General features: G+C 39.8%; 1 protein-coding gene across 2 annotated transcripts in view; it reads left to right on the top strand.

The window, feature by feature from the left end:
* Positions 1-23122, top strand: part of sema6bb (sema domain, transmembrane domain (TM), and cytoplasmic domain, (semaphorin) 6Bb) — a 222662-nt gene that overhangs the window by 117079 nt on the left and 82461 nt on the right. For both annotated transcript variants that reach the window (XM_049485718.1, XM_049485716.1), the window contains exons 6-10: positions 4599-4697; positions 7942-8032; positions 10828-10947; positions 13248-13336; positions 16945-17162. In XM_049485718.1, the coding sequence (XP_049341675.1) occupies positions 4599-4697; positions 7942-8032; positions 10828-10947; positions 13248-13336; positions 16945-17162 (617 nt within the window). The remainder of the gene's footprint in view (positions 1-4598; positions 4698-7941; positions 8033-10827; positions 10948-13247; positions 13337-16944; positions 17163-23122) is intronic.

Here is a 23122-nt window from a genome sequence, read left to right as displayed (position 1 = left end):
TGTATATTGAATATTTTATAGTATGTATGATATAACTCTGAGTGGACACTAATTAATTACAGTGGGATTTAATTGAATTATAGAAGATACTGATTAATTCATAAAATACTGAAGTAGAAGTAGTAGATACTCAATAAAACAAAGTGGATACTGAATAAGTCATAGTGGATACTGAATAAATAATAGTGGATTTTGAATATATAATAGTTGATGCTGAGTAACTCATAGTGGAGACTGAATAAATCATAGTGCATACTAAATAATTCATAGTGCATACTAAATAATTCATAGTGGATACTAAATAACTCATAGTGGATACTGAATATATAATAGTGTATACTAAATAACTCATAGTGGATACTGAATAATTCATAGTAGATTCTGAATAAATCATAGTGGATACTGAATAATTCATAGTGGATACTGAATAAATCATAATGGATACTAAATAATTCATAGTGGATACTGAATAAATCATAGTGGATACTAAATAATTCATAGTGGATACTAAATAACTCATAGTGGATACTAAATAATTCATAGTGGATACTGAATAAATCATAGTGGATACTAAATAATTCATAGTGGATACTGAATAAATCATAGTAGATTCTGAATAAATCATAGTGGATACTGAATAAATAATAGTGGATACTGAATCATTCATAGTAGATTCTGAATAACTCATAATGGATACTAAATAACTCATAGTGGATACTGAATAACTCATAGTGGATACTGAATAACTCAAAGTGGATACTAAATAACTCATAGTGGATACTGAATGATTCATAGTGGATACTGAATAACTCAAAGTGGATACTGAATAACTCATAGTGGATACTGAATGACTCATAGTGGATACTGAATAACTCAAAGTGGATACTGAATAAATCATAGGAGACACTGAATAACTCATAGTGAATACTGAATAACTCAATAATTTATAGTGAACACTCAATAATTCATACTGGATGCTAAATAACTCATAGTGGACACTGAATAACTCAGTTGATACTGAATAAACTATAGTGACTACTGAATAATTCATAAAATTCATAAATCATACTGAATCCTTTTTAGTAGCTAAAAAAACTATTCATAGTGGATACTAAATAATTGCTATTGGATACTAAATAACTCATAGTGGATACTGAATAACTCAAAGTAATGTATTCTGAATAACTCATTTACTCGCATTTCATAAAAGATACTAAATAACTCATAGTGGATACTGAATAAGTCATAATGGATACTAAACAACTCGATACTGAATAAATCATAGTGGATACTAAAAAAAACTTGTGGTGGATACTGAATAATTGATACTGGATACTAAATAAATTTATAAAGAATACTGAACAATTCATAGTAGATGCTGAATAACTCATGGTGGAAACTCAATGACAACTCTGATCTAGAAGTCATAAATCTTAATGAAGAGGAGTGTGTGTTTGTGTGTGTGTCTCACTCTCTTTCTCCCTCTCTCTCTCTCTCTCTCTCTCTCTCTCTCAGTCTGCTCCCACTCATCACCTCTCTCCCTCTCTCCATCTGTATGGAAAATGAGAATCCTCTCAGGGATAGGTGGGACACAGGCATCTGGATTAGCACTCACTCCCACCACCACCTCTCACTCTCTCTCTCTCTCTCTCTCTCTCTCTCTCTCTCTCTCTCTCTCTCCTCTCTCTCTCTCTCTCTCAGTGTACAGTAACTCATACCCCACACTGTGCTGCCAGTCAGATGGTGCCAGTCTGGCGGTCCGGTCTGCAGGGGGGATTTAGATGGGGGGGCATTAGCAATAGGGAGTTAATATGACCCCCCTCCCTCCCCCCCTCCCTCCATCCATCCACAGGTGCTTGGGCTGTAGCATGTGTGTGGAGTGTGTGTGGAGTGTGTGGAGTGAGTCAGTGTGTTTGTACAGATGCGAGCTCTTCTCTCAGGAAAACACTGATTTAGGGAGCTGTGATGTCAGTCTGAAGGCTCGTCACGCTCCGAGCCCGGTTTACTCACCGGCTCTAAACCAGCAAATCTGCTGGAACACGTTCTGGAGAAATTAAGCCGCTCACAATTAATGATTGTGCGAACATTCGCAACATTCCGGAATAATCACTTCCAGTCTGCAGGCTGTTTGTGCAGAACATTAATAAATTCCATCATTTATTTTCACGTTTTTACTTCATTCCTCATCCAGTGAGTAATCACAGCGGGCAGTGGAATTATTTTTTTTTTTATTTGTTTCTAACTTTTTTCCATTTTCTCCCAATTTGGGTATCCAATTTTCCCACCCCTTGCGAACCTAGGAGGATGCGGACGAGCACATGCCTCCTCCTGCATTATTGATACCGCTGCCAATGCATCATTGAAACCGCTGCCGATGCATCATTGAAACCGCTGCCGATGTATCATTGAAACCGCTGCCGATGCATCATTGAAACCGCTGCCGATGTATCATTGAAACCGCTGCCAAATGCATCATTGAAACCGCTGCCGATGCATCATTGAAACCGCTGCCGAAGTATCATTGAAACCGCTGCCAAATGCATCATTGAAACCGCTGCCGATGCATCATTGAAACCGCTGCCGATGCATCATTGAAACCGCTGCCAATGCATCATTGAAACCGCTGCCGATGTATCATTGAAACCGCTGCCGATGCATCATTGAAACCGCTGCCAATGCATCATTGAAACCGCTGCCGAAGTATCATTGAAACCGCTGCCAAATGCATCATTGAAACCGCTGCCGATGCATCATTGAAACCGCTGCCGATGCATCATTGAAACCGCTGCCGATGCATCATTGAAACCGCTGCCAATGCATCATTGAAACCGCTGCCAATGCATCATTGAAACCGCTGCCAATGCATCATTGAAACCGCTGCCGATGTATCATTGAAACCGCTGCCAATGCATTATTGAAACCCCTGCTGATGCATCGTTGAAACCGCTGCCGATGAATCATTGAAACCGCTGCCGATGCATCATTGAAACCGCTGCCGATGCATCATTGAAACCGCTGCCGATGTATCATTGAAACCGCTGCCAATGCATCATTGAAACCGCTGCCGATGTATCATTGAAACTGCTGCCAATGTATCATTGAAACCGCTGCCAATGTATCATTGAAACCGCTGCCGAGGTATCATTGAAACCGCTGCCGATGCATCATTGAAACCGCTGCCGATGTATCATTGAAACCGCTGCCGATGTATCATTGAAACTGCTGCCAATGTATCATTGAAACCGCTGCCAATGTATCATTGAAACCGCTGCCGAGGTATCATTGAAACCGCTGCCGATGCATCATTGAAACCGCTGCCGATGTATCATTGAAACCACTGCCGATGTATCATTGAAACCGCTGCCGATGCATCATTGAAACCGCTGCCGATGTATCATTGAAACCACTGCCGATGTATCCTTGAAACCACTGCCGATCTATCATTGAAACCGCTGCCGATGTAACATTGAAACCGATGTTGATGTATCATTGAAACCACTGCCGATGTATCATTGAAACTGCTGCCAATGTATCATTGAAACCGCTGCCAATGTATCATTGAAACCGCTGCCGAGGTATCATTGAAACCGCTGCCGATGCATCATTGAAACCGCTGCCGATGTATCATTGAAACCACTGCCGATGTATCATTGAAACCGCTGCCGATGCATCATTGAAACCGCTGCCGATGTATCATTGAAACCACTGCCGATGTATCCTTGAAACCACTGCCGATCTATCATTGAAACCGCTGCCGATGTAACATTGAAACCGATGTTGATGTATCATTGAAACCACTGCCGATGTATCATTGGAACCGCTGCCGATTTATCATTGAAACCGCTGCCAATGTATCATTGAAACCACTGCCAATGCATCATTGAAACCGCTGCCGATGCATTATTGAAACCGCTGCCGATATATCATTGAAACCGCTGCCAATGTATCATTGAAACCACTGCCAATGCATCATTGAAACCGCTGACGATGTATCATTGAAACCACTGCCAATGCATCATTGAAACCGCTGCCGATGTATCATTGAAACCACTGCAAATGCATCATTGAAACCGCTGCCGATGTATCATTGAAACCACTGCCAATGCATCATTGAAACCGCTGCCAATGCATCATTGAAACCGCTGCTGATGTATGATTGAAACCGCTGCCGATGTATCATTGAAACCGCTGCCGATGTATCATTGAAACCGCTGCCGATGTATCATTGAAACCGCTGCCGATGTATCATTGAAGCCGCTGCCGATGTATCATTGAAACCAAAGGAATCTAGGAAGAGCTAAAATTCGTCACAACACCTGAAAGCAAAGCAACTCGCTGAACTCATAGCGTAACTAACATTCTACAAACCAATTAATATGAAGTATAGAGAGACTCCGCCCATATAGCTGAAGAAGACAGGATGTAGTAAAGTTCTGTAGTCCTTCACTAAACTACAGTGTGAAACTGAAACTAACCGGAACAAATGTACAGAATACAATGTAGCAAAGATGTGAACCTTGCTGTGGACACTTTGTGTGTGTGTGTGTGTGTGTGTGTGTGTGTTTGTTCTAACAGTGTGTTTTTTTGTCGTTTTTCAGAACGAGTGTCGGAACTATATTAAGGTTTTGCTGAGTCGGCAGGGTGGTCTCTTCATCTGCGGGACCAACGCCTTCAACCCACTCTGTGCAAACTACACCGTAAGTGTTTCACCTACACACACACTTACACACACTTATACACACTGAAAAGACGTATATACACTTATGTACACTTATACGCATTTCTATAGAGATATATACTCTTAATATATACACTATATAAACTTATATACACTTTTACACACATACAGCTCCAAAAAGTTTCTTTGATTTTACCAAACTGAAAACCTCTGGAATATAATAAAGAGGAGGACGAATGATCACAAACCATCAAACCACCAAACTGAACTGCTTGATTTTTTGCACCAGGAGTAAAGCAGCATAAAGTTATTCAAAAGCAGTGTGTAAGACTGGTGGAGGAAGAGAACATGATGCCAAGATGCATGAAAACTGTAATTAAAAAACAGGGTTATTCCACCAAATATTGATTTCTGAACTCTTAAAACTTTATGAATATGAACTTGTTGTTTTCTTTACATTGTTTGAGGTCTGAAAGCTCTGCATCTTTTTTGTTATTTCAGACATTTCTCATTTTCTGCAAATAAATGCTCTAAATGACAATATTTTTATTTGGAATTTGGGAGAAATGTTGTCTGTAGTTTATAGAATAAAACAACAATGTTAATTTTACTCAAACATAAACCTATAAATAGCAAAATCAGAGAAACTGATTCAGAAACTGAAGTGCTCTCTTAATTTTTTGTATATGTATATAGAAACCCATACTCATATCCAGTACATACCCATACACCTATAATATATACACGTATATACCTTTAAAACACTCCCTCCCTAACACACAAACACACACACACATTCATACACAAATGGAAATGAATGTGAAGAGAACAGTAATGATATGTCATACACACAGCTGCCATTATAATACACACACACACACACACACACACACACGCAATCTAAAGGAAATTCCTCTCACATCCTGTCCCCTGAGTCCCGCCCCCTCAGTCATCAGTGTGAATGATTGGAGTGTTATTGATTGCTGCTTGTGTCTGAGTGTGTGCAGAGTGTGTGTATGTGTGTGTGTGTGTGTGTGTGTGTGTGTGTGTGTGTGTAACACACACCCGCTCTGCTGCTGCCCTCCACTGTCTTCACCAGATCAGTTCTATAAAAATAACATTTATACAAACAAATCAGAATCACTTTATTATGTCAAATGTGAACACATGAAAGGAATTGGTATTATTTTAATTGTAAAGTACATTAATAACCTTGATATTAAAGTTTTTGTTCATTAACTTAAAGTTGCATTGGTCTTTAAACCACAGGAAGGTGCTTTTTGAAGTTATCTGTCACAATAAAGGAGATTTGTAAAGTTCTGTGGCACAGCAAGAATGATTTATTACGTTTTTCTAAATTTCTGTGCCAAAATAAGTCAGTTTGTAAAGTTCTGGGTACAATAAATGGGTTTGTAAAATTTGAGGACACAATAATATATATTTGTAAAGTTATAAGCCACAGTATATGAGGTTTATAAGGTTCTGTGTTAAAGTATAAAGGTTTATAATGTTCTGGGGCACTGTGAAAAGAGTTTGTAAAGTTCTAGGACCAGGCCATAACATTGGAAATTTGTTAAGTTGTGGACTATAGTGAAGAGGTGTATTTCTCTGTCACCGTTAAATTTTACACCACAGTAAGAAAGGTTTGTAAAGTTCTACAACACAATAAGAAAGGTTTGTAAAGTTCTAGACCAAAATAAGAAGCCGTTGTAAAGTTCTAGACCACATTAAGAAGGGTTTGTAAAGTTCGAGACCACAATAAGAAGCCGTTGTAAAGTTTTAGACCACAATAATAAGGGTTTGTAAAGTTCTAGACCAAAATAATAAGGGTTTGTAAAGTTCTAGACCAAAATAATAAGGGTTTGTAAAGTTCTACACCACAGTAAGAAAGGTGTGTAAAGTTCTACAACACAATAAGAAAGGTTTGTAAAGTTCTAGACCAAAATAAGAAGCTGTTGTAAAGTTCTAGACCACATTAAGAAAGGTTTGTAAAGTTCGAGACCACAATAAGAAGCCGTTGTAAAGTTTTAGACCACAATAATAAGGGTTTGTAAAGTTCTAGACCAAAATAATAAGGGTTTGTAAAGTTCTACACCCGATAAAAGTGTTTGTAAAGTTCTAGACCAAAATAATAAGGGTTTGTAAAGTTCTAGACCACGATAATAAGGGTTTGTAAAGTTCTAGACCAAAATAATAAGTGTTTGTAAAGTTCTAGACCACAATAAAGAAGTTTGTAAAGTTCTACACCCGATAAAAGTGTTTGTAAAGTTCTACACCACAATAAAGGAGTTTGTAAAGTTCTACACCACAATTTTGAAAGTTCAGTGGCACAGTAAGGGGCCCATAGGTTTACAAACTTTACAAACTTTGCTTATTGAGGTTCGTAAAGTTCTGCAACACCTGTAAAGAGCTTTTTTATAGTTCTGAGTCACAGTAAAGCAGTCTGTAAAGTTTTGTAAAGGGGAATTGTAAAGATCTGCTCCACAGTTAGGGAAGGTTTTAAGTTCTGTGGCACAGAAATTAGTTTTTTTTTTTTAAGTTTAGTGTTGCAGTAAAGTGTTTGGTAAAGTTCTGTGAGCAGTGGACGTGTGGATGTGAAGAACTGTGTTTGGAGTGAGGGAACGATGGGGGAACTGTAGAGCTTTTATTTTTATCTTTAAAGTGTTTTTCTTTCCCCAGAGGAGCTGTGTTTGTTGTGTTGTGTTCTGTGTGTGTGAGAGATACGTGTGTTTGTGTGTGAGATGAGTGTGTGTGTGTGTGTGTGTGTGTGTGTGTGAGTCTGTGATCTGTGTGAAGTGTGTGTCTCTTTCCTGTAAAAAGCTGGTGTCACATGATTAGACGCCGCTCTCCTCCCGCAGCTCCAGCTTTCATCTCCCATCACCAACATCACACCTGAACCGTATCCCAGCATCCTCTGCTCCAATCACACTAACGATACAAACAACTCATAAACAAATCCCACAGATAAACAATAAATACAGCAACAAATATTCATATATATATATACACATATTAGAATCAGAATCACGGTTAGAAATAGAATCATAGTAAGAATCTGAATCAAAACTATCATCAAAATCACTATTAGATTGAGAATCACATTCACACTCTCTTTCTCTCTCTATCTCTCTTTCTGCAGCTGTGTGTTTGTGTGGGGTGCTTCTGGTTCTGGTCGGCTCTTCACTGTGTTCTACTTAATCATATGCTCTATCTGTGTGTTTTTGTGTGTGTTTGTGTGTGTGTGTGTGTGTGTGTGTACACAGGGAGACACTCTGGAGATGGTGGGGGAGACGGTCAGTGGGATGGCTCGATGCCCTTATGACCCCAAACATGCCAACGTGGCTCTGTTCGCAGGTAAACCACAACCTGAACCACAGTTACACTTACGCCCACTAATTTAATCACTATCATAATTACACTCACACTTAGAATCAGAATCTGAAAAAGAATTACTGTTACAGTTGAATCAGAACCACAGGCAGTCACATTTAGAATCACTGTTGTAATCAGAATCTGAGTAAGATCAGATTCACAATTTATAATCAGAATTTAAATAAGAATCCCAATTAAAATCTAAATCACAACAGCAATAAGTCCCATTTAGAACCAGAATCATGATTAGTATATACAGTAAATATACAGTTAGAATCAGAATCACAATAAGAAGAATTTAATTCTTAATTAATCAAATTAATAATACATTCTTAATTTGTTCAGAGTCTCACTCACAATCAGTCAGAATCACAAATACTTTTACAATTAGAATCAGATTCACAGTTAGACTCAGAATAACAAGTCCAGTCATAAACACAGTTATACATACACTATCAGTCACAACCAGAATTAGAATATAAATAAAAAACAGAATCAAAATCGCAATCTGAATTAAAATTAGAATTAGAATCACAAGCAAAATCACAAGCAGAATTAGAGTCAGAATAAGAATCAGAATTAGAATCAGAATCATAATTAGAATCAGAATCATAATTAGAATTAGAATCACAATCAGAATTAGAATACGAATTAGAATCAGAATTAGAATACGAATTAGAATCAGAATTAGAATACGAATTAGAATCAGAATCAGAATTATAATTATAATTAGAATCACAGTCAGAATTAGAATACGAATCAGAATCACAATCAGAATTATAATTAGAATTAGAATCATAGTCAGAATTAGAATACGAATTAGAATCAGAATTAGAATCAGGATTAGAATCCCAGTCAGAATTAAAATCAGAATTAGAATCAGAATTAGAATCCCAGTCAGAATTAAAATCAGAATTTGAATCAGAATTTGAATCAGAATTAGAATGACAGTCAGAATTAAAATCAGAATTAGAATCACAGTCAGAATTAAAATCAGAATTAGAATCAGACTCACAATCAGAATTAGAATTAGAATCACAGTCGGAATTAGAATCAGAATAAGAATCAAATTGAAAATCAGAATTAGAATCAAAATAAGAATCAGAGTTAGATTCAAAATTATAATCAGAATCATAATCAGAATTAGAAATAGAATCACAGTCAGAAATAGAATCAGAATTAGACTCAGAATTAGAATCAGAACCAGAATCAATGAGAATTAGAATTAGAATCAGTAATAATAATAACGCTGCAGTGTTATATGGTTCTCTCTTTTCTTTCTGACTGAATGAGAATGTAAGGGTGGTTCAGGCAGATGAATGGGTTTATTCCAGTCTGTTAAGACTGTTGTCCAGGACTGTACTGTGATCTGTCCTGGGAGCTGTACTGGAAGCTGTACTGGGAGCTGTACTGAGAGCTGTACTGGGAGCTGTACTGGGAGCTGTACTGGGAGCTGTCCTGGGAGCTGTACTGGGAGCTGTCCTGGGAGCTGTACTGAGAGCTGTACTGAGAGCTGTACTGGGAGCTGTACTGAGAGCTGTACTGAGAGCTGTACTGAGAGCTGTACTGGGAGCTGTACTGAGAGCTGTACTGAGAGCTGTACTGGGAGCTGTACTGAGAGCTGTACTGAGAGCTGTACTGGGAGCTGTACTGGGAGCTGTCCTGGGAGCTGTACTGAGAGCTGTACTGAGAGCTGTACTGAGAGCTGTACTGAGAGCTGTACTGGGAGCTGTACTGAGAGCTGTACTGGGAGCTGTACTGAGAGCTGTACTGGGAGCTGTCCTGGGAGCTGTACTGGGAGCTGTACTGAGAGCTGTACTGGGAGCTGTACTGAGAGCTGTACTGAGAGCTGTACTGAGAGCTGTACTGAGAGCTGTCCTGGGAGCTGTACTGGGAGCTGTCCTGGGAGCTGTACTGAGAGCTGTACTGAGAGCTGTACTGGGAGCTGTCCTGGGAGCTGTACTGGGAGCTGTACTGAGAGCTGTACTGGGAGCTGTACTGAGAGCTGTACTGAGAGCTGTACTGGGAGCTGTACTGAGAGCTGTACTGAGAGCTGTACTGGGAGCTGTACTGAGAGCTGTACTGGGAGCTGTCCTGGGAGCTGTACTGAGAGCTGTCCTGGGAGCTGTACTGGGAGCTGTACTGAGAGCTGTACTGGGAGCTGTACTGAGAGCTGTCCTGGGAGCTGTACTGAGAGCTGTACTGAGAGCTGTACTGGGAGCTGTACTGGGAGCTGTACTGAGAGCTGTACTGGGAGCTGTACTGGGAGCTGTACTGGGAGCTGTACTGGGAGCTGTCCTGGGAGCTGTACTGGGAGCTGTACTGAGAGCTGTACTGGGATCTGTGGAGGAGTTTTTGGGAAACAGTTGATTATTATTATTTTGGCAGTTTGTAGAGTTAGTTCACCTCTGTCCCGCAGTGGCGTCCCGCTTCCTGCGAATCCCAGCAGCACCCACAGGAAATGAGTGTCCTGATTAGTGAGAGGATATATAGAGATTTGTTTGTTGAGAGTGCAGAGCTCACCACGGCTCGTCAATTATCTATCTTAATTACACACTCGCTCACCGACTGCAGTATTTACGTCCTCCTGCGGCCGGAATCATACACACACACGCCGTGACCCGAGCAGACCGGGGATATATGTGATATATGCTGTACGGAAGTCGTGAACAGGGGTAGGAGTTTATTAAATCCATAAATTTACTGTTACACACTAACCGCTTGTTTTCTGTGTGTGTGTGTGTGTGTGTGTGTGTGTGTGCGCGCTGTTTCTGCAGAAGGAAACCTCTTCACTGCCACGGTAACAGACTTCCTGGCTATAGACGCTGTGATCTACAGGAGTTTAGGGGACAGTCCTGCTCTTCGCACCATCAAGCACGACTCCAAATGGTTCAGAGGTGATACATTATATATAATATTTAATCAATAGAACACGAGAGGGAGTGTGTTATCACAAATAACTTTAAGAAATTAAGAATAATTATGGTTTAATATGGACTGTGCCTTCCGCCAGACTAACACCACAAAAGTTAGCTTGAAATCAAAATTGGGAATAAGTGAAGATGGTAACATTAGGAGCGTGAAATAACGCTAATACTTTCCTCTCCTGCTTTGTGGAATCATCTTCAGGCGAAAGTTGCGTATTTTTTGAGCATTTCTGCTTGTTTTGCTGGGTGGTGTTGGTTTTAGCTAGCTGGCTGGACTGTGGTTAGGTTAGCGTAGCTTGCTTTAGCTCAGCGTTAACTCGGCTTAGCCTAGCCTGGCTGGTTAAGTTACCGTTCTGGCTGTCAGACGGCATTAGCCGAGTGATTTTCTTTCCCTTTTTTCCGCAAACGACGAGCCAGCGCTGCGGGCGAGCGTGACCTGGCTGAGCGTTAGCCTGTGCTAAGCTAACGCTGCTATTGGTGCCGCTGGAGGTGATGATTCAAAACTGTCCTGTGTATATACGCCGTTACTCGGCAACGCGTCGGCGGAGTGATACAAGTTTAGTGTGAGAAGGGCGTGATGTTATCACAAATATCAGTAAGGCTAGAATACTTCTCAACCAATCAGATTGTGAGGTTGGAACTCCCTGTTGTATAATATATATTATTATATATCAGTGGCATGCAATTAATATAGTTGGTACCTCTTCTGCAGTCCTCTTTTGCAAAATCTGATTGGTTAGATTATCCTATGACTTTGCTAATAGCCTCATTACTTCACCTTTCTCAAAATCAGCAGAAAGGTCACGCAGTCACACGGGGGCAGAAGCCATTTTTAAAAGCAGTTTTGATTGGTTAGAACAGCTGTCAGTCAGATAAGAGTCCTGTAGCAACTGAGAAACACAGACTAATGCTTTGAATTAGTTACTTTTTTTTTTTTTAGTTTAATTTATAAAATAAATGCTTATAGTTTACAATAACTATAATATATATATATATATGTATATACATGCACCTATTGTCACCCCAGGGTTAGAAGGGCCTCACTGCACACCACTCTAATATATATAGTATATATATATATATATATATATATATATATATATATATATATATATATATATATATATATATATTCTATTGGCAGTACTATATATATATATTTATATATATATATATATATATATATATAGATACTGCCAATAGAATAGGACTCTCTGGAGCAAATAAATTGGACCAGTTGGCATTATGTCTAATGCCAGGCCAGTTTTCATTGGACAGTAGAGACAGTTACTCCAACAAAAGCAGGATAAACTTTTTTTAATACTCTTGATTAAAAAATAAACTATGAATGATTTGGCGTCTCACGCTGTTTATCAATGCTGATTTATGGCCGGTTAGCAAACACACTAATCCATCAAGCAAGCTAAGTAGCCATCCGCTACTTTCATCCACGCTTCATTTTCCTCTTAACTGTCGCCACAGTGTCACGGTACTGAAGGCTCTCAGGTGCTCTTTCACTCTTTCACACTCTCACACACACACTCACACAAACACTCACGCACACACACAGCTGATGGCATGTTGTCAGGTTATATATTAATTATGATTAACCACAAAATTGTATGTTGATTAATACAAATTAATTCAAAGCTCTTTCACCTTTAGAGGTGAGTATTATCGGCCTGTAGCCTGCTGCTAACCCTGGCTATCACTGCTGGAGCAGCATTAGCATTAGCTGCTAACGGCTAGCACTTTTGCCGTTCAGAGGCAAGTATATCGAACTGTAGCCTGCTCATTTACCGATTTAAAACAAGGTACATGGGATGAACCACTAGCTAATATCAGCCTGGCTTACCAGAACACTCAGGGTTTCTTGGCGTAGCACTGTCGGGTGGCATTTACTAGCGCTAGCAGTTAGCTGCTAATGCTAATGTGGCTGCACTCAATCTCAGTGGAAATCTGGAGTTCTAAGTTTACTGTAAATAAATGGAAGTGTTTATTCTTTACCCAAATGAACATTAAAGTTTTCAGGAGAGAAAGCTGTGTAGATTAGCATTTAGAGCTCGTTTGACTTTGAAAGCATAAACCTTATACTGCCAAAAATACACACTATATTTTCCTTAACAGACACTTCTTAAAATAATGTAAAATATCACTTACTGTTGTTATCATTGCAGGAGGGTATTGAGGGGTATGGCAGGTGTTTGAGTGGATAGAATTCGTCCTCATTAAATTTGTTAAACTTAAGCTTTGCTCTGACTCTGTTCTAGAGCCGTACTTCGTGAATGCTGTTGAGTGGGGGCCCCATATTTACTTCTTCTTCAGAGAGATGGCCATGGAGTTCAACTACCTGGAGAAGGTGAGAGAGAGAGGAGATGAAATATGAATATGTATTAGTTATATTATTTGTGTATTAGTGCTGAGTCTCATTACTCCAGTTTTTTTTTTTTTTTTTTTTCGTGAAATTGTTGTTTTGACCTTTCCCCTTCGTATCTCAGCTGCATATTTGAATTAATAAACTTGCTCTCGAAAACTTCTGGGAGCAAATTAGTCCGGGTAGAGCTTTTCCCCCTCGCTGTTCCTCAAATGGCAGCGCTCCGTTCGGCTCAGAGCGAGTCTTTGGCCAAATAACAAGGACTCTTTTTTTCATCAGCGTAATTAGCGAAGCCTAATTGTGTGGGTTTTTGCTGTGGACGGAGTTAACGCTGCGCTTCTCCCGCAGTTTAAATTGCCCACTGAACCGCAGCCCGGGAAGCGCTGACATTTTCCTGAATTAATTAGAGCAGTTTACTGTTCAGATTAAAAACAATAATAACAGCCAGACGCTCTGCCAGTTAGCGTCCTCCAGCAGTTAAAGCTGAGTGGCTTCGGAAACGTTATTTTTGTATTAATTCATCAGCCGGGTTATGGTCTTCATCCTAGTTTGATTCAGTCTGGAGTGCTTCTTATATCAGTGTCTGTTTTTATACATTTTTCAGGATGGAAAAAATATCCTGTCTTTAATTTTTAAAAGAGACAAAATATGAGCATCAGTTTGCGTCGCACACAGATGGCCATTAATAAAACACTAATGATCTTAATCTTTTGGATCATCCTCCTGAACACTAGTGATGCTACGACACATGTGAAGTCCGACTCCGCCTCTTTTTGAACTGCTGCTGATGCATCATTACCGAGTAGCATCACACCGCTAATGTTTAGAGGAAAGCGCAGTGACTCAGTTCCGATACATCAGCTCACAGATGCAGCCTTGTACTGATCGACATCACCCTTTTGGAGTGATGAGGAGAAACAGCGCCATCTACCCACCCAGAGAGAGCAAGGCCAATTGTGCTCTCTCAGGGCTCCGGCGGCTGATGGCAAGTTGCTTGACCGGGATTCGAACCAGCAATCTCCCGATCATAGTGGCAGCAATATGGGTTCTCTTAATATCATGAGCCAAAGAACCCTGTTATTTACTTTTTACCATCATATATATATATATATATATATATATATATATATATATATATATATATATATATATATATATTTTTTTTTTTTTATTATTATTTATTTATTTTTATTTTAGGCTAATATGTGCAGTAGCTATTTATTGAGCTACACATACAGTACTAGGGTGTAACACAAGATGCCAGATGGCTCAGCATGTAGAGAGTTGTAGAGGTTCCTAATGGAGTCCCATCACAGCTCAAATCTGGTCAAATCACACAGTTCCTGCAGATTTAGCAGTAGGTATGGAGTATTTATTGAGCATCTAATAGTATTCCACACCATTTCTGTAAGGTATAGGTGTAGTGATGCAACTAACAATGACAGAGCATCGATGACAGATGCTCTTAAGACAACAGCAGTACAGGTGCATCTCAAAAAATTTTATGATCATTGACAAGTTACTTAATTTATTTCCGTAATTCAGTGCAAAATGTGAATCTCATATATTATATAGATGTATTACACCAAGGGCGTAGGAGCGGGTTTGATATTGGGGGGGACACATTTGCTAATATGCACCAAAGCCCACATAGTTTCTTAGAACAACATTTAAGGAATTACTTTTAATCACAAATAATCCATTTTTTCTGTACTCTGTTTATTATTAGTTACATCCAAGTAAAGGTGACTTTACAACCACCATGTTACTCCAAATTACATTTAAACAAATATGCGTGAAATGTCTCAATTATATACATATATGACAAAAACTGATCAGTTATCATCTGCGCTTTTAATTGTTTCTACTGAAAGCACTTCTTATGATGGTGTCCTTTTTTGAAAAAAGAATGTAACTTTACGTTTCATAGAGATTTTTGACAGAAGTTAATATAAATATTAGACTAAAGAAAAAAACATTTGGATTCGCCTGGAATCCCTCTATTTACTCAGGATTTAGTCTTACTGTGAACTACAAATAAACAGAAGTCAGGTTAGAGCAGTGTTTCTCAACCCTGTTCCTACACATTCTACTGCATATCCCCACTGCCTACTCTGCTTTAAAGTCACTTAATAAAGTAAGTGGAGGTATGATGTGTCTAATACACTGCTGACATACATAATGAAAAGGATTTAAACAGGTAAACTCAGTAAAGGACTGTTTATTAGCTAATCAGTTGGATCTGGTGGAAAACACACAATTTTAGGGCAGAGATCAGGGTTAATAAACTGCTTTAAACATAAAGTATTGTACTAAATTCTGGCTATCCACTACATCTGGCTTCTAGCTAACTATTTTTTTAGTTTACTATAGCTTACAATAAGTCCTGCAATCCTAAATGAATAAACACAATTTGAAAATGAAATAGTGATTAGCTGATCAGGGCAAGCTGAACATAACATTTATGTTTTTTTAAGCCTTGACTCCCTGTCTAGCTAATTCCAAAGTTAAGATAACTGACTAACACAGCTGCAGTTTATTAATCACACGGTGGGTTTAATCTGTGTGTTTTGATTTGGAGAGGAGTCTTTTTAACCAGCTATCAGAAATAATCTCAACACAGGTCACATGGTTAGCTCCGTTACCTCTTAGAAAAATCGCCGTATATCCAGATTTACTTCAACACCAGCTGATGCTGGACACCACTTCTAAATCTCACAGCGAGGGGGAGGGGCTTCTCCTCCACCAGCACGCTAACTCTTCTCGCAAGACCAGCAAGCTGATTGGTTGTTTATTCTGAAAGGCGGGACTTTCTCCCTGAAACGCACCGTGATTGGTTTCCCAGCGCTTAGCGGTCGGTCTCTTCATTAACAGTACGACTGAGCTGAGCGAAACTATTTCATTTTTGGGGGGGACATATCCACCTGTTTCTAATATTGGGTGGGACATGTCCCACCCATCCCCCCCGGTTCCTACGCCAATGATTACACACAGAGTGATCTATTCTAAGTGTTTATTTTTTTATTAGCGTCGATGATTAAGGCTTACAGCCAATGAAAAAGCAAAAATCAGTGTTTTGAAGAAAATTAGAATATTATACAAGACCAATTGGTACTTTTTTGTCAGTAGCAGAGGGAAGAAGCAGGAAGTGCTGTAAGATTTTGTGAGAAAACAAAACTGCACTGACTTTAGACTTGATATAACACAGTGGATCAACACCAGCAGATGACATGACTCTTTATCCAAACCATCACTGATTGGTGGAAACTTCACACTAGACCTCGAGCAGTTTGGACTGTGTGTCTCTCCACTCTTCCTCCAGACTCTGCTCACAAATTTTATTTACTAATGAAATGTAAAATTTACTGATGATCAGTGATGGTTTGGAGAGACATGTCATCTGCTGGTGTTGATCCACTGTGTTTTATTATCAAGTCTAAAGTCAGTGCAGTGTATAATGTTTCCCTCTGCTACTGACAACTTTTATGGAGATGCGGATTTCATTTTCCAGCAGGATTTGGCACACTGCCCACACTATAAATATTTTCTAAATAAAAATATGTAATAAAACCTTTATTAATTCCCGTCTTCAGGTGGTGGTGTCTCGGGTGGCGCGGGTGTGTAAGAGTGATATGGGCGGGTCTCAGCGGGTGCTGGAGAAGCAGTGGACGTCATTCCTGAAGGCCCGGCTGAACTGCTCCATCCCTGGAGACTCGCACTTCTACTTCAACCTGCTGCACTCCACCAGCCCCATCCTCCACCTGCACGGCAGAGACATCATCCTCGCTGTGTTCTCCACCCCATCTAACAGGTAACACACACACACACACACATAGAGACCTACCAGGACCACTTACTTCCTCCAATACATGTGAAATTAGACTCCGCCTCTTTTTTTTCTTACTGACACCAGTCCAGCATCACTATATAGCAAAAGTAAAAGTACTGGTTTCAAAACTACGTCAAGTATAAAAGTAAAAGAAATGTAAAAAGGGGAAAAATAAAGCCATTATGGACAAAAGCTTAAGCCACGCCCACATATCCTACGAGTCCTATATTGCACTACCCCCCCCTCCCCAACAACAAAACACATTTTTCTAAAAGCCATAATGACTATAATGTTTTATTAAATGTTAATGTTGATAAATTTGGGATTTTGCACTAGGCTCCTCCCTATTTTAGCTGCATATATAAATAAGAGACCACTTAAAAATGCTGAGTTTCTTTGATTTTACCAAATTAAAAACCTCTGGAATATAATCAAGAAGAAAATAGATGATCACAATCCATCAAACTAAGCTGAACTGCTTGAGTTTTTGCACCAGGAGTGAGTAGCATAAAGTAAAAAAAAAAAAAAAAAAAAGCAGTGTGTAAGACTGGTGAAGGAGAATATGCCATAATGCATGAAAACTGTGATTAAAAAAACAGGAATATTCCACCAAATATTGATTTCTGAACTCTTGAAACTTTATGAATATGAACTTGTTGTTTTCGTTGCATTATTTGAGGCCTGAAAGCTCTGCATCTTTTCTGTTTTTGTTATTTCAGCCATTTCTAATTTTCCGCATATAAATGCTCTAAATGACGATATTTTTATTTGGAATTTGTTGTCTGTAGTTAATAGAATAAAGTAACATTTGTGTTCAGTGTTCATTTAACTTAAACATTTATCTATAAATAGCAAAATCTGAGAAACTGATTCAGAAACTGAAGTGGTCTCTTAATTTTTTCAAGAGCTGTACATTTAAGACGCTTAGTTGGAATTTTTGGAAAACTTGAGTTCTCTTGAGTCTCTGCACGGATCATCTTTATACTAGGCTATGTATGTCTGCTATTTTCTTGCTGGAGTGTGTTTGTGTGTGTGGGGGGGGGGGGGGGGTGACATGATGTGCAGGTGTGATAGATCACAGTATAAACTAATAGGGTGTCAGAATGGTATATGTTTATACTTCTCTACATCCAATCACAATCAGATTCACTCTCTCTGGATGAAGAGATGTGTCTGGATAGGTAACAAGGCTATGTTATAAAATGTAAGGAGTAGGGAGCCAAGTGGTCCAGTGGTCTGAAGCGCTGCCACAATGATCATGAGATCGCTTGTTCAAATCCCGGTCATGCAGCTTGCCATCAGCTGCCAGAGCCCTGAGAGAGCACAAGTGGCCTTGCTCTCTCTCTGGGTGTTTAGATGGTACATCAGCCAACAAACGACTGTGCCAGCCAGTATTAGGGCTGCACGATATATCGTTTAAGCATGCGCAATAGTCACATCACAGGACGTGCAATGTCACTGAAGGCAATTAAATCAAACACGTCATGTTGCAATATTTAAATTTTTGACACAAGAAGTAGATACACAGCGCTGTCTCTGTGTCTGTGAGAGTGACAGGCTGCTGCTGCCCGAGAAGTGCGAGGGGGGGAGATAGTTTGGGAGCAAACACGAGGTAAAGGCATGGCCTCCATTCACATGGTTGCTGGGCACATGCTTGTAAACGTGAGCACGTGTTAAAAAGCTGTGCAACTCAGTCCAGCACAGTTTAGCGGTGCAGATATTTCCAGTTACAGCTGAATTTATGCTTTTAATCAGGGAAAAAGCCATTTAAATGCCTGGTTAAAGGGTCGATTACTGTTGTTTTGCTGTTTTTCCCCCGTTTTCACTCTAGATTCAATTGAACTGTTCATTTTTTTACATTAATTCCAATGAAAGTTAAGGCTTGTTCCTTCTCCTGTGAAGTTAAAGCTGTTTTATAGGTACGATATATTAGCGTGACGGTGATTTATGGGATGGTATAAACATGGCAAAGCTAGATTTCTGAATCGATTTATTCAGCTTCTTATTGAAAACAGTTGCAAATAGAACAGCGCTGGCGGACACACACAAATACACACACACACACACACACACGTGTTTGCGGAGTCATGCGCTAATCTGAAAGTTGCGCGGCTGAGGCTGAGTGAATCACGGCACGTCTTCATGTCTTCGGGACAAGTAAACTAATCTTTATTTCTTAGAGCCGCTAAAACCCGATCTCACGCGGAGTTCCGTATCGATTCGGAGGGGCGGGATTGGCTGAGTGCCTCATAATGACTAAATTTAGCCGCTTCTGATTGGATTTGGGTGGAGAACCCACAGTTTGGCTCCACTTCACACACATACAAACAAACACACACACACACGCATAAAACACTCCACAGCTAGCTAGAGGCCAGAGAGAGAGAGAGAGAGAGAGAGAGGTGGAGGTCGAGAGACAGATAAAAAATATATATAAAAATTAAAAAAATAAAAGAGAGAGAGAGAGAGACAAATAAGAGCAAGAGAGGAAGAGAGGGGTTTTGAGGGCGTGAGACACAGATATAGAGAGAGATAGAGAGAGTAATGGCAGCTATTTCCCTGAGAGGAGGATAAAAAGATGTGTATTTTCAGGTCAGGATAAAAGTGAGTGTTTTGACAGGAGTAATGACAGAAGAGAGCATGGGAAAAAGAGAGAGAGAGAGAGAGAGAGAGAGAGAGAGAGTGATAAACACTAGAATCATGAGTTTCCCGCTGTTTGTCAGGCTGTTATCTGCTTACTCTCTTTCTGTATCATGATTGCATCCTCATATTTAACTTTCCTTATGTATGAATTCTACCAGTCATATTTAAAGGAGCAGTAAAGCCACTCCACTGAAGTACAGCGTTATACAGGAGTTTCAGTTAAGTTTCTCCAGCACTAAGGCTAGAGCAGCACTAGCATTAGCTGCTAATGACACTAATGCTAATTATGCTGCACCCAGCCTTAGTGGAAATCTGCTAGTCTAAGCTTACTTTAAATAAAGGGAAATGCCTTACTCCTCCAAATAAAGAGAGAGAGAGAGAAAGAGAGAGAGAGAGAGAGAGAGAGAGAGAGAGAGAGAGAGAGAGAGAGAGAGAGAGAATTGTAGGGTGAGGGTAGAAAAATAGACAAATACGAGCAAGAGAAAGAGCAAGGGAAAAAAGCAGTTTGAAGGGCAAGATAGACAGACATAGAGAGAGAGATAGAGAGAGTAATGGCAGGTATTTCCCTGAGAGGAGGATAAAAAGATGTGTATTTTCAGGTCAGGATAAAAGTGAGTGTTTTGACAGGAGTAATGACAGAAGAGAGCATGGGGAAAAAAGAGAGAAAGAGAAAGAGTGATAAACACTAGAATCAGAGTTTCCCACTGTTTGTCAGGCTGTTATCTGCTTACTCTCTTTCTGTATCATGATTGCATCCTCATATTTAATTTTCCTTATGTATGAATTCTACCAGTCATATTTAAAGGAGCAGTAAAGCCACTCCGCTGAAGTACAGCGTTATACAGGAGTTTCAGTTAAGTTTTTCCAGCACTAAGGCTGGAGCAGCACTAGCATTAGCTGCTAATGACACTAATGCTAATTATGCTGCACCCAGCCTTAGTGGAAATCTGCAAATCTAAGCTTACTTTAAATAAAGGGAAATGCCTTACTCCTCCAAATAAAGAGAGAGAGAGAGAGAGAAAGAGAGAGAGAGAGAGAGAGAGAGAGAGAGAGAATTGTAGGGTGAGGGTAGAAAAATAGACAAATACGAGCAAGAGAAAGAGCATGGAAAAAAGCAGTTTGAAGGGCAAGATGTTTGTCTGTATCATGATTGCATCCTCATATTTAATTTTCCTTATGTATGAATTCTACCAGTCATATTTAAAGGAGCAGTAAAGCCACTCCACTGAAGTACAGCGTTATACAGGGGTTTTAGTGAAGTTTCTCCAGCACTAAGGCTGGAGCAGCATTAGCATTATAACAAACATAATGCTAATGCTGCTGCACCCAGCCTTAGTGTAAATCTGGTAATCTAAGTTTACTTTAAATAAACGGAAACGTCTTACTCATCTAAATAAAGAGATAGAGAGAAAGAGAGAGAGAGATAACAAGATAGCAATGAATGTCTGACTGTTGATATCCATCTTGGTTGTGATCACCAGCTTGGTGGCCAATCTTCATTAATTGCACATTGCACCAGAAAGAGCAGAGTGTGAAGGTTCAATTAGCAGGGTAAGAGCACAGTTCTGCTCAAAATATTACAATACACACAACATTATGGGGGACATACCAGAGTTCAAAAGAGGACAAATTGGTGGTGCACGTCTTGCTCGAGCATCTGTGACAAGCAAGACAGCAAGTCTTTGTGATGTATCAAGAGCCACGGTATCCAGGGTAGTGTCAGCATACCACCATGAAGGATCAATTACATCCAACAGGATTAACTGTGGATGCAAGAGGAAGTTGTCTGAAAGGGATGTTCAGGTGCTGACACGGATTGTATCCAAAAAACATAAATCCATGGCTGATCAAATCACGGCAGAATTCAATGTGCACCTCAACTGTCCTGTTTCCACCAGAACTGTAAATTATTGTGGTCTAAAACCAGGTGTTTCCTTTGCCAACCCCTGTATCCTTCAGATCATTTATGGTTTAAAATGTTTTAGAAGCACAGCAGTAGAAAATCCAACAGTCCAGTGTTGGGGGGCTTTATAACCCTGGATCCCAGTAGGGCTATCTAGTAGGCACTGCAGTTTTCTGTGTGTGTGTGTGTGGTCTCTTAAAGAGCTTCCAGACAAATTTCTGTGCTGCCGGTTAGTGTGTTAGCGTGTGGCGGTGGCCGCAGCAGGGAGGATTGTGGGAAAGAGGAAGTAATGCGTTGGGGCATGCTGTGGGAACTAATGGAGTAATGGGATCCACACTGTCTGACTGGCCTTTAATGATGCCTACCATAATATTTTCACTCCTGCTTTCTCTGTGTGTGTGTGTGTGTGTGTGTGTGTATGAGACTAATTACACTCTGAGCTCCATCTGCTTACACTGTGTGTTTGTTCGGCAGTTTGGAAAATCGTTCTGCTCTTTGAAGATTTCCTGTTGTTTGTTTTTATATCCGTAGAAGCTTCAAAAAAACCCAAATTCACAGTGTTTATCCTCAGCGCTGACCATTAACTGACCTCAGAACATTCTCAGAGAGAAATGGAAAGAGAGAAATATATAAACTTGGGCAAAAAACATAACAAATACCAGGTTTTTCCACAAGAGGGCATAAAACTGCTTTTCCTACTGATCTTTAAAAGGCTCTCAGTGGCTAATTTTGGGTAGTGTACCTCTTGGTGAGAGATCGTTGACCTATAGACATGCCTCTACGATGCACAAAAAAGACATTTTCCCAGTTGATACACTTTGTGAAGGGAGTATCAATGGACTGAGAGAAACAGGATGGTAATTTCAATGGATTGCCCATCATCTAGGACTTCCAACATCCAGACAGCTTCACCTTTTATCAAACCTTTTGTTTGCAGTGATTTTGTGAACGAAAAACCAGGACTTCTAAAGTCTGGACCTGTAGGTTTTTTCGTGATAAGTAAACTTTCTCCATCGAAGGCAAGACTTTTTTAATTGTAAGGATATACCAGTGTAATACCACTGATTTCTCCTGGACACTGAGTGGTCCATTGATGTAAATTGCTGCCATTATGATTGTTAGAACGCTGGTTCGAATCCCGGTCATGCAGCTTGCCATCAGCTGCCAGAGCCCTGAGAGAGCACAAATGACAGAAAGCCTCGCTCTCTCTGGGTGGGTACAGTAGATGGCTTTCTGGCTTTCTTTCCCCACATCACTCCAAAAGGTGATGTCGATCAGCACAGGGCGTCTGTGAGCTGATGTATCTGAACCAAGTCGCTGCGCTTTCCTCAGAGTGCGCTGTGATGCTACTCTGCAAAGAGGCAAAGAGGCGAAAGAGTAGTCAAAAAACAGAGAG

This window comes from Astyanax mexicanus, chromosome 12 (genome assembly GCF_023375975.1).
Source record: "Astyanax mexicanus isolate ESR-SI-001 chromosome 12, AstMex3_surface, whole genome shotgun sequence".
NCBI classification, from domain to species: Eukaryota; Metazoa; Chordata; class Actinopteri; order Characiformes; family Acestrorhamphidae; genus Astyanax; species Astyanax mexicanus.
Note: the sequence above shows the minus strand (reverse complement) of the source record. Positions and strands in the feature narration are given on the sequence as shown.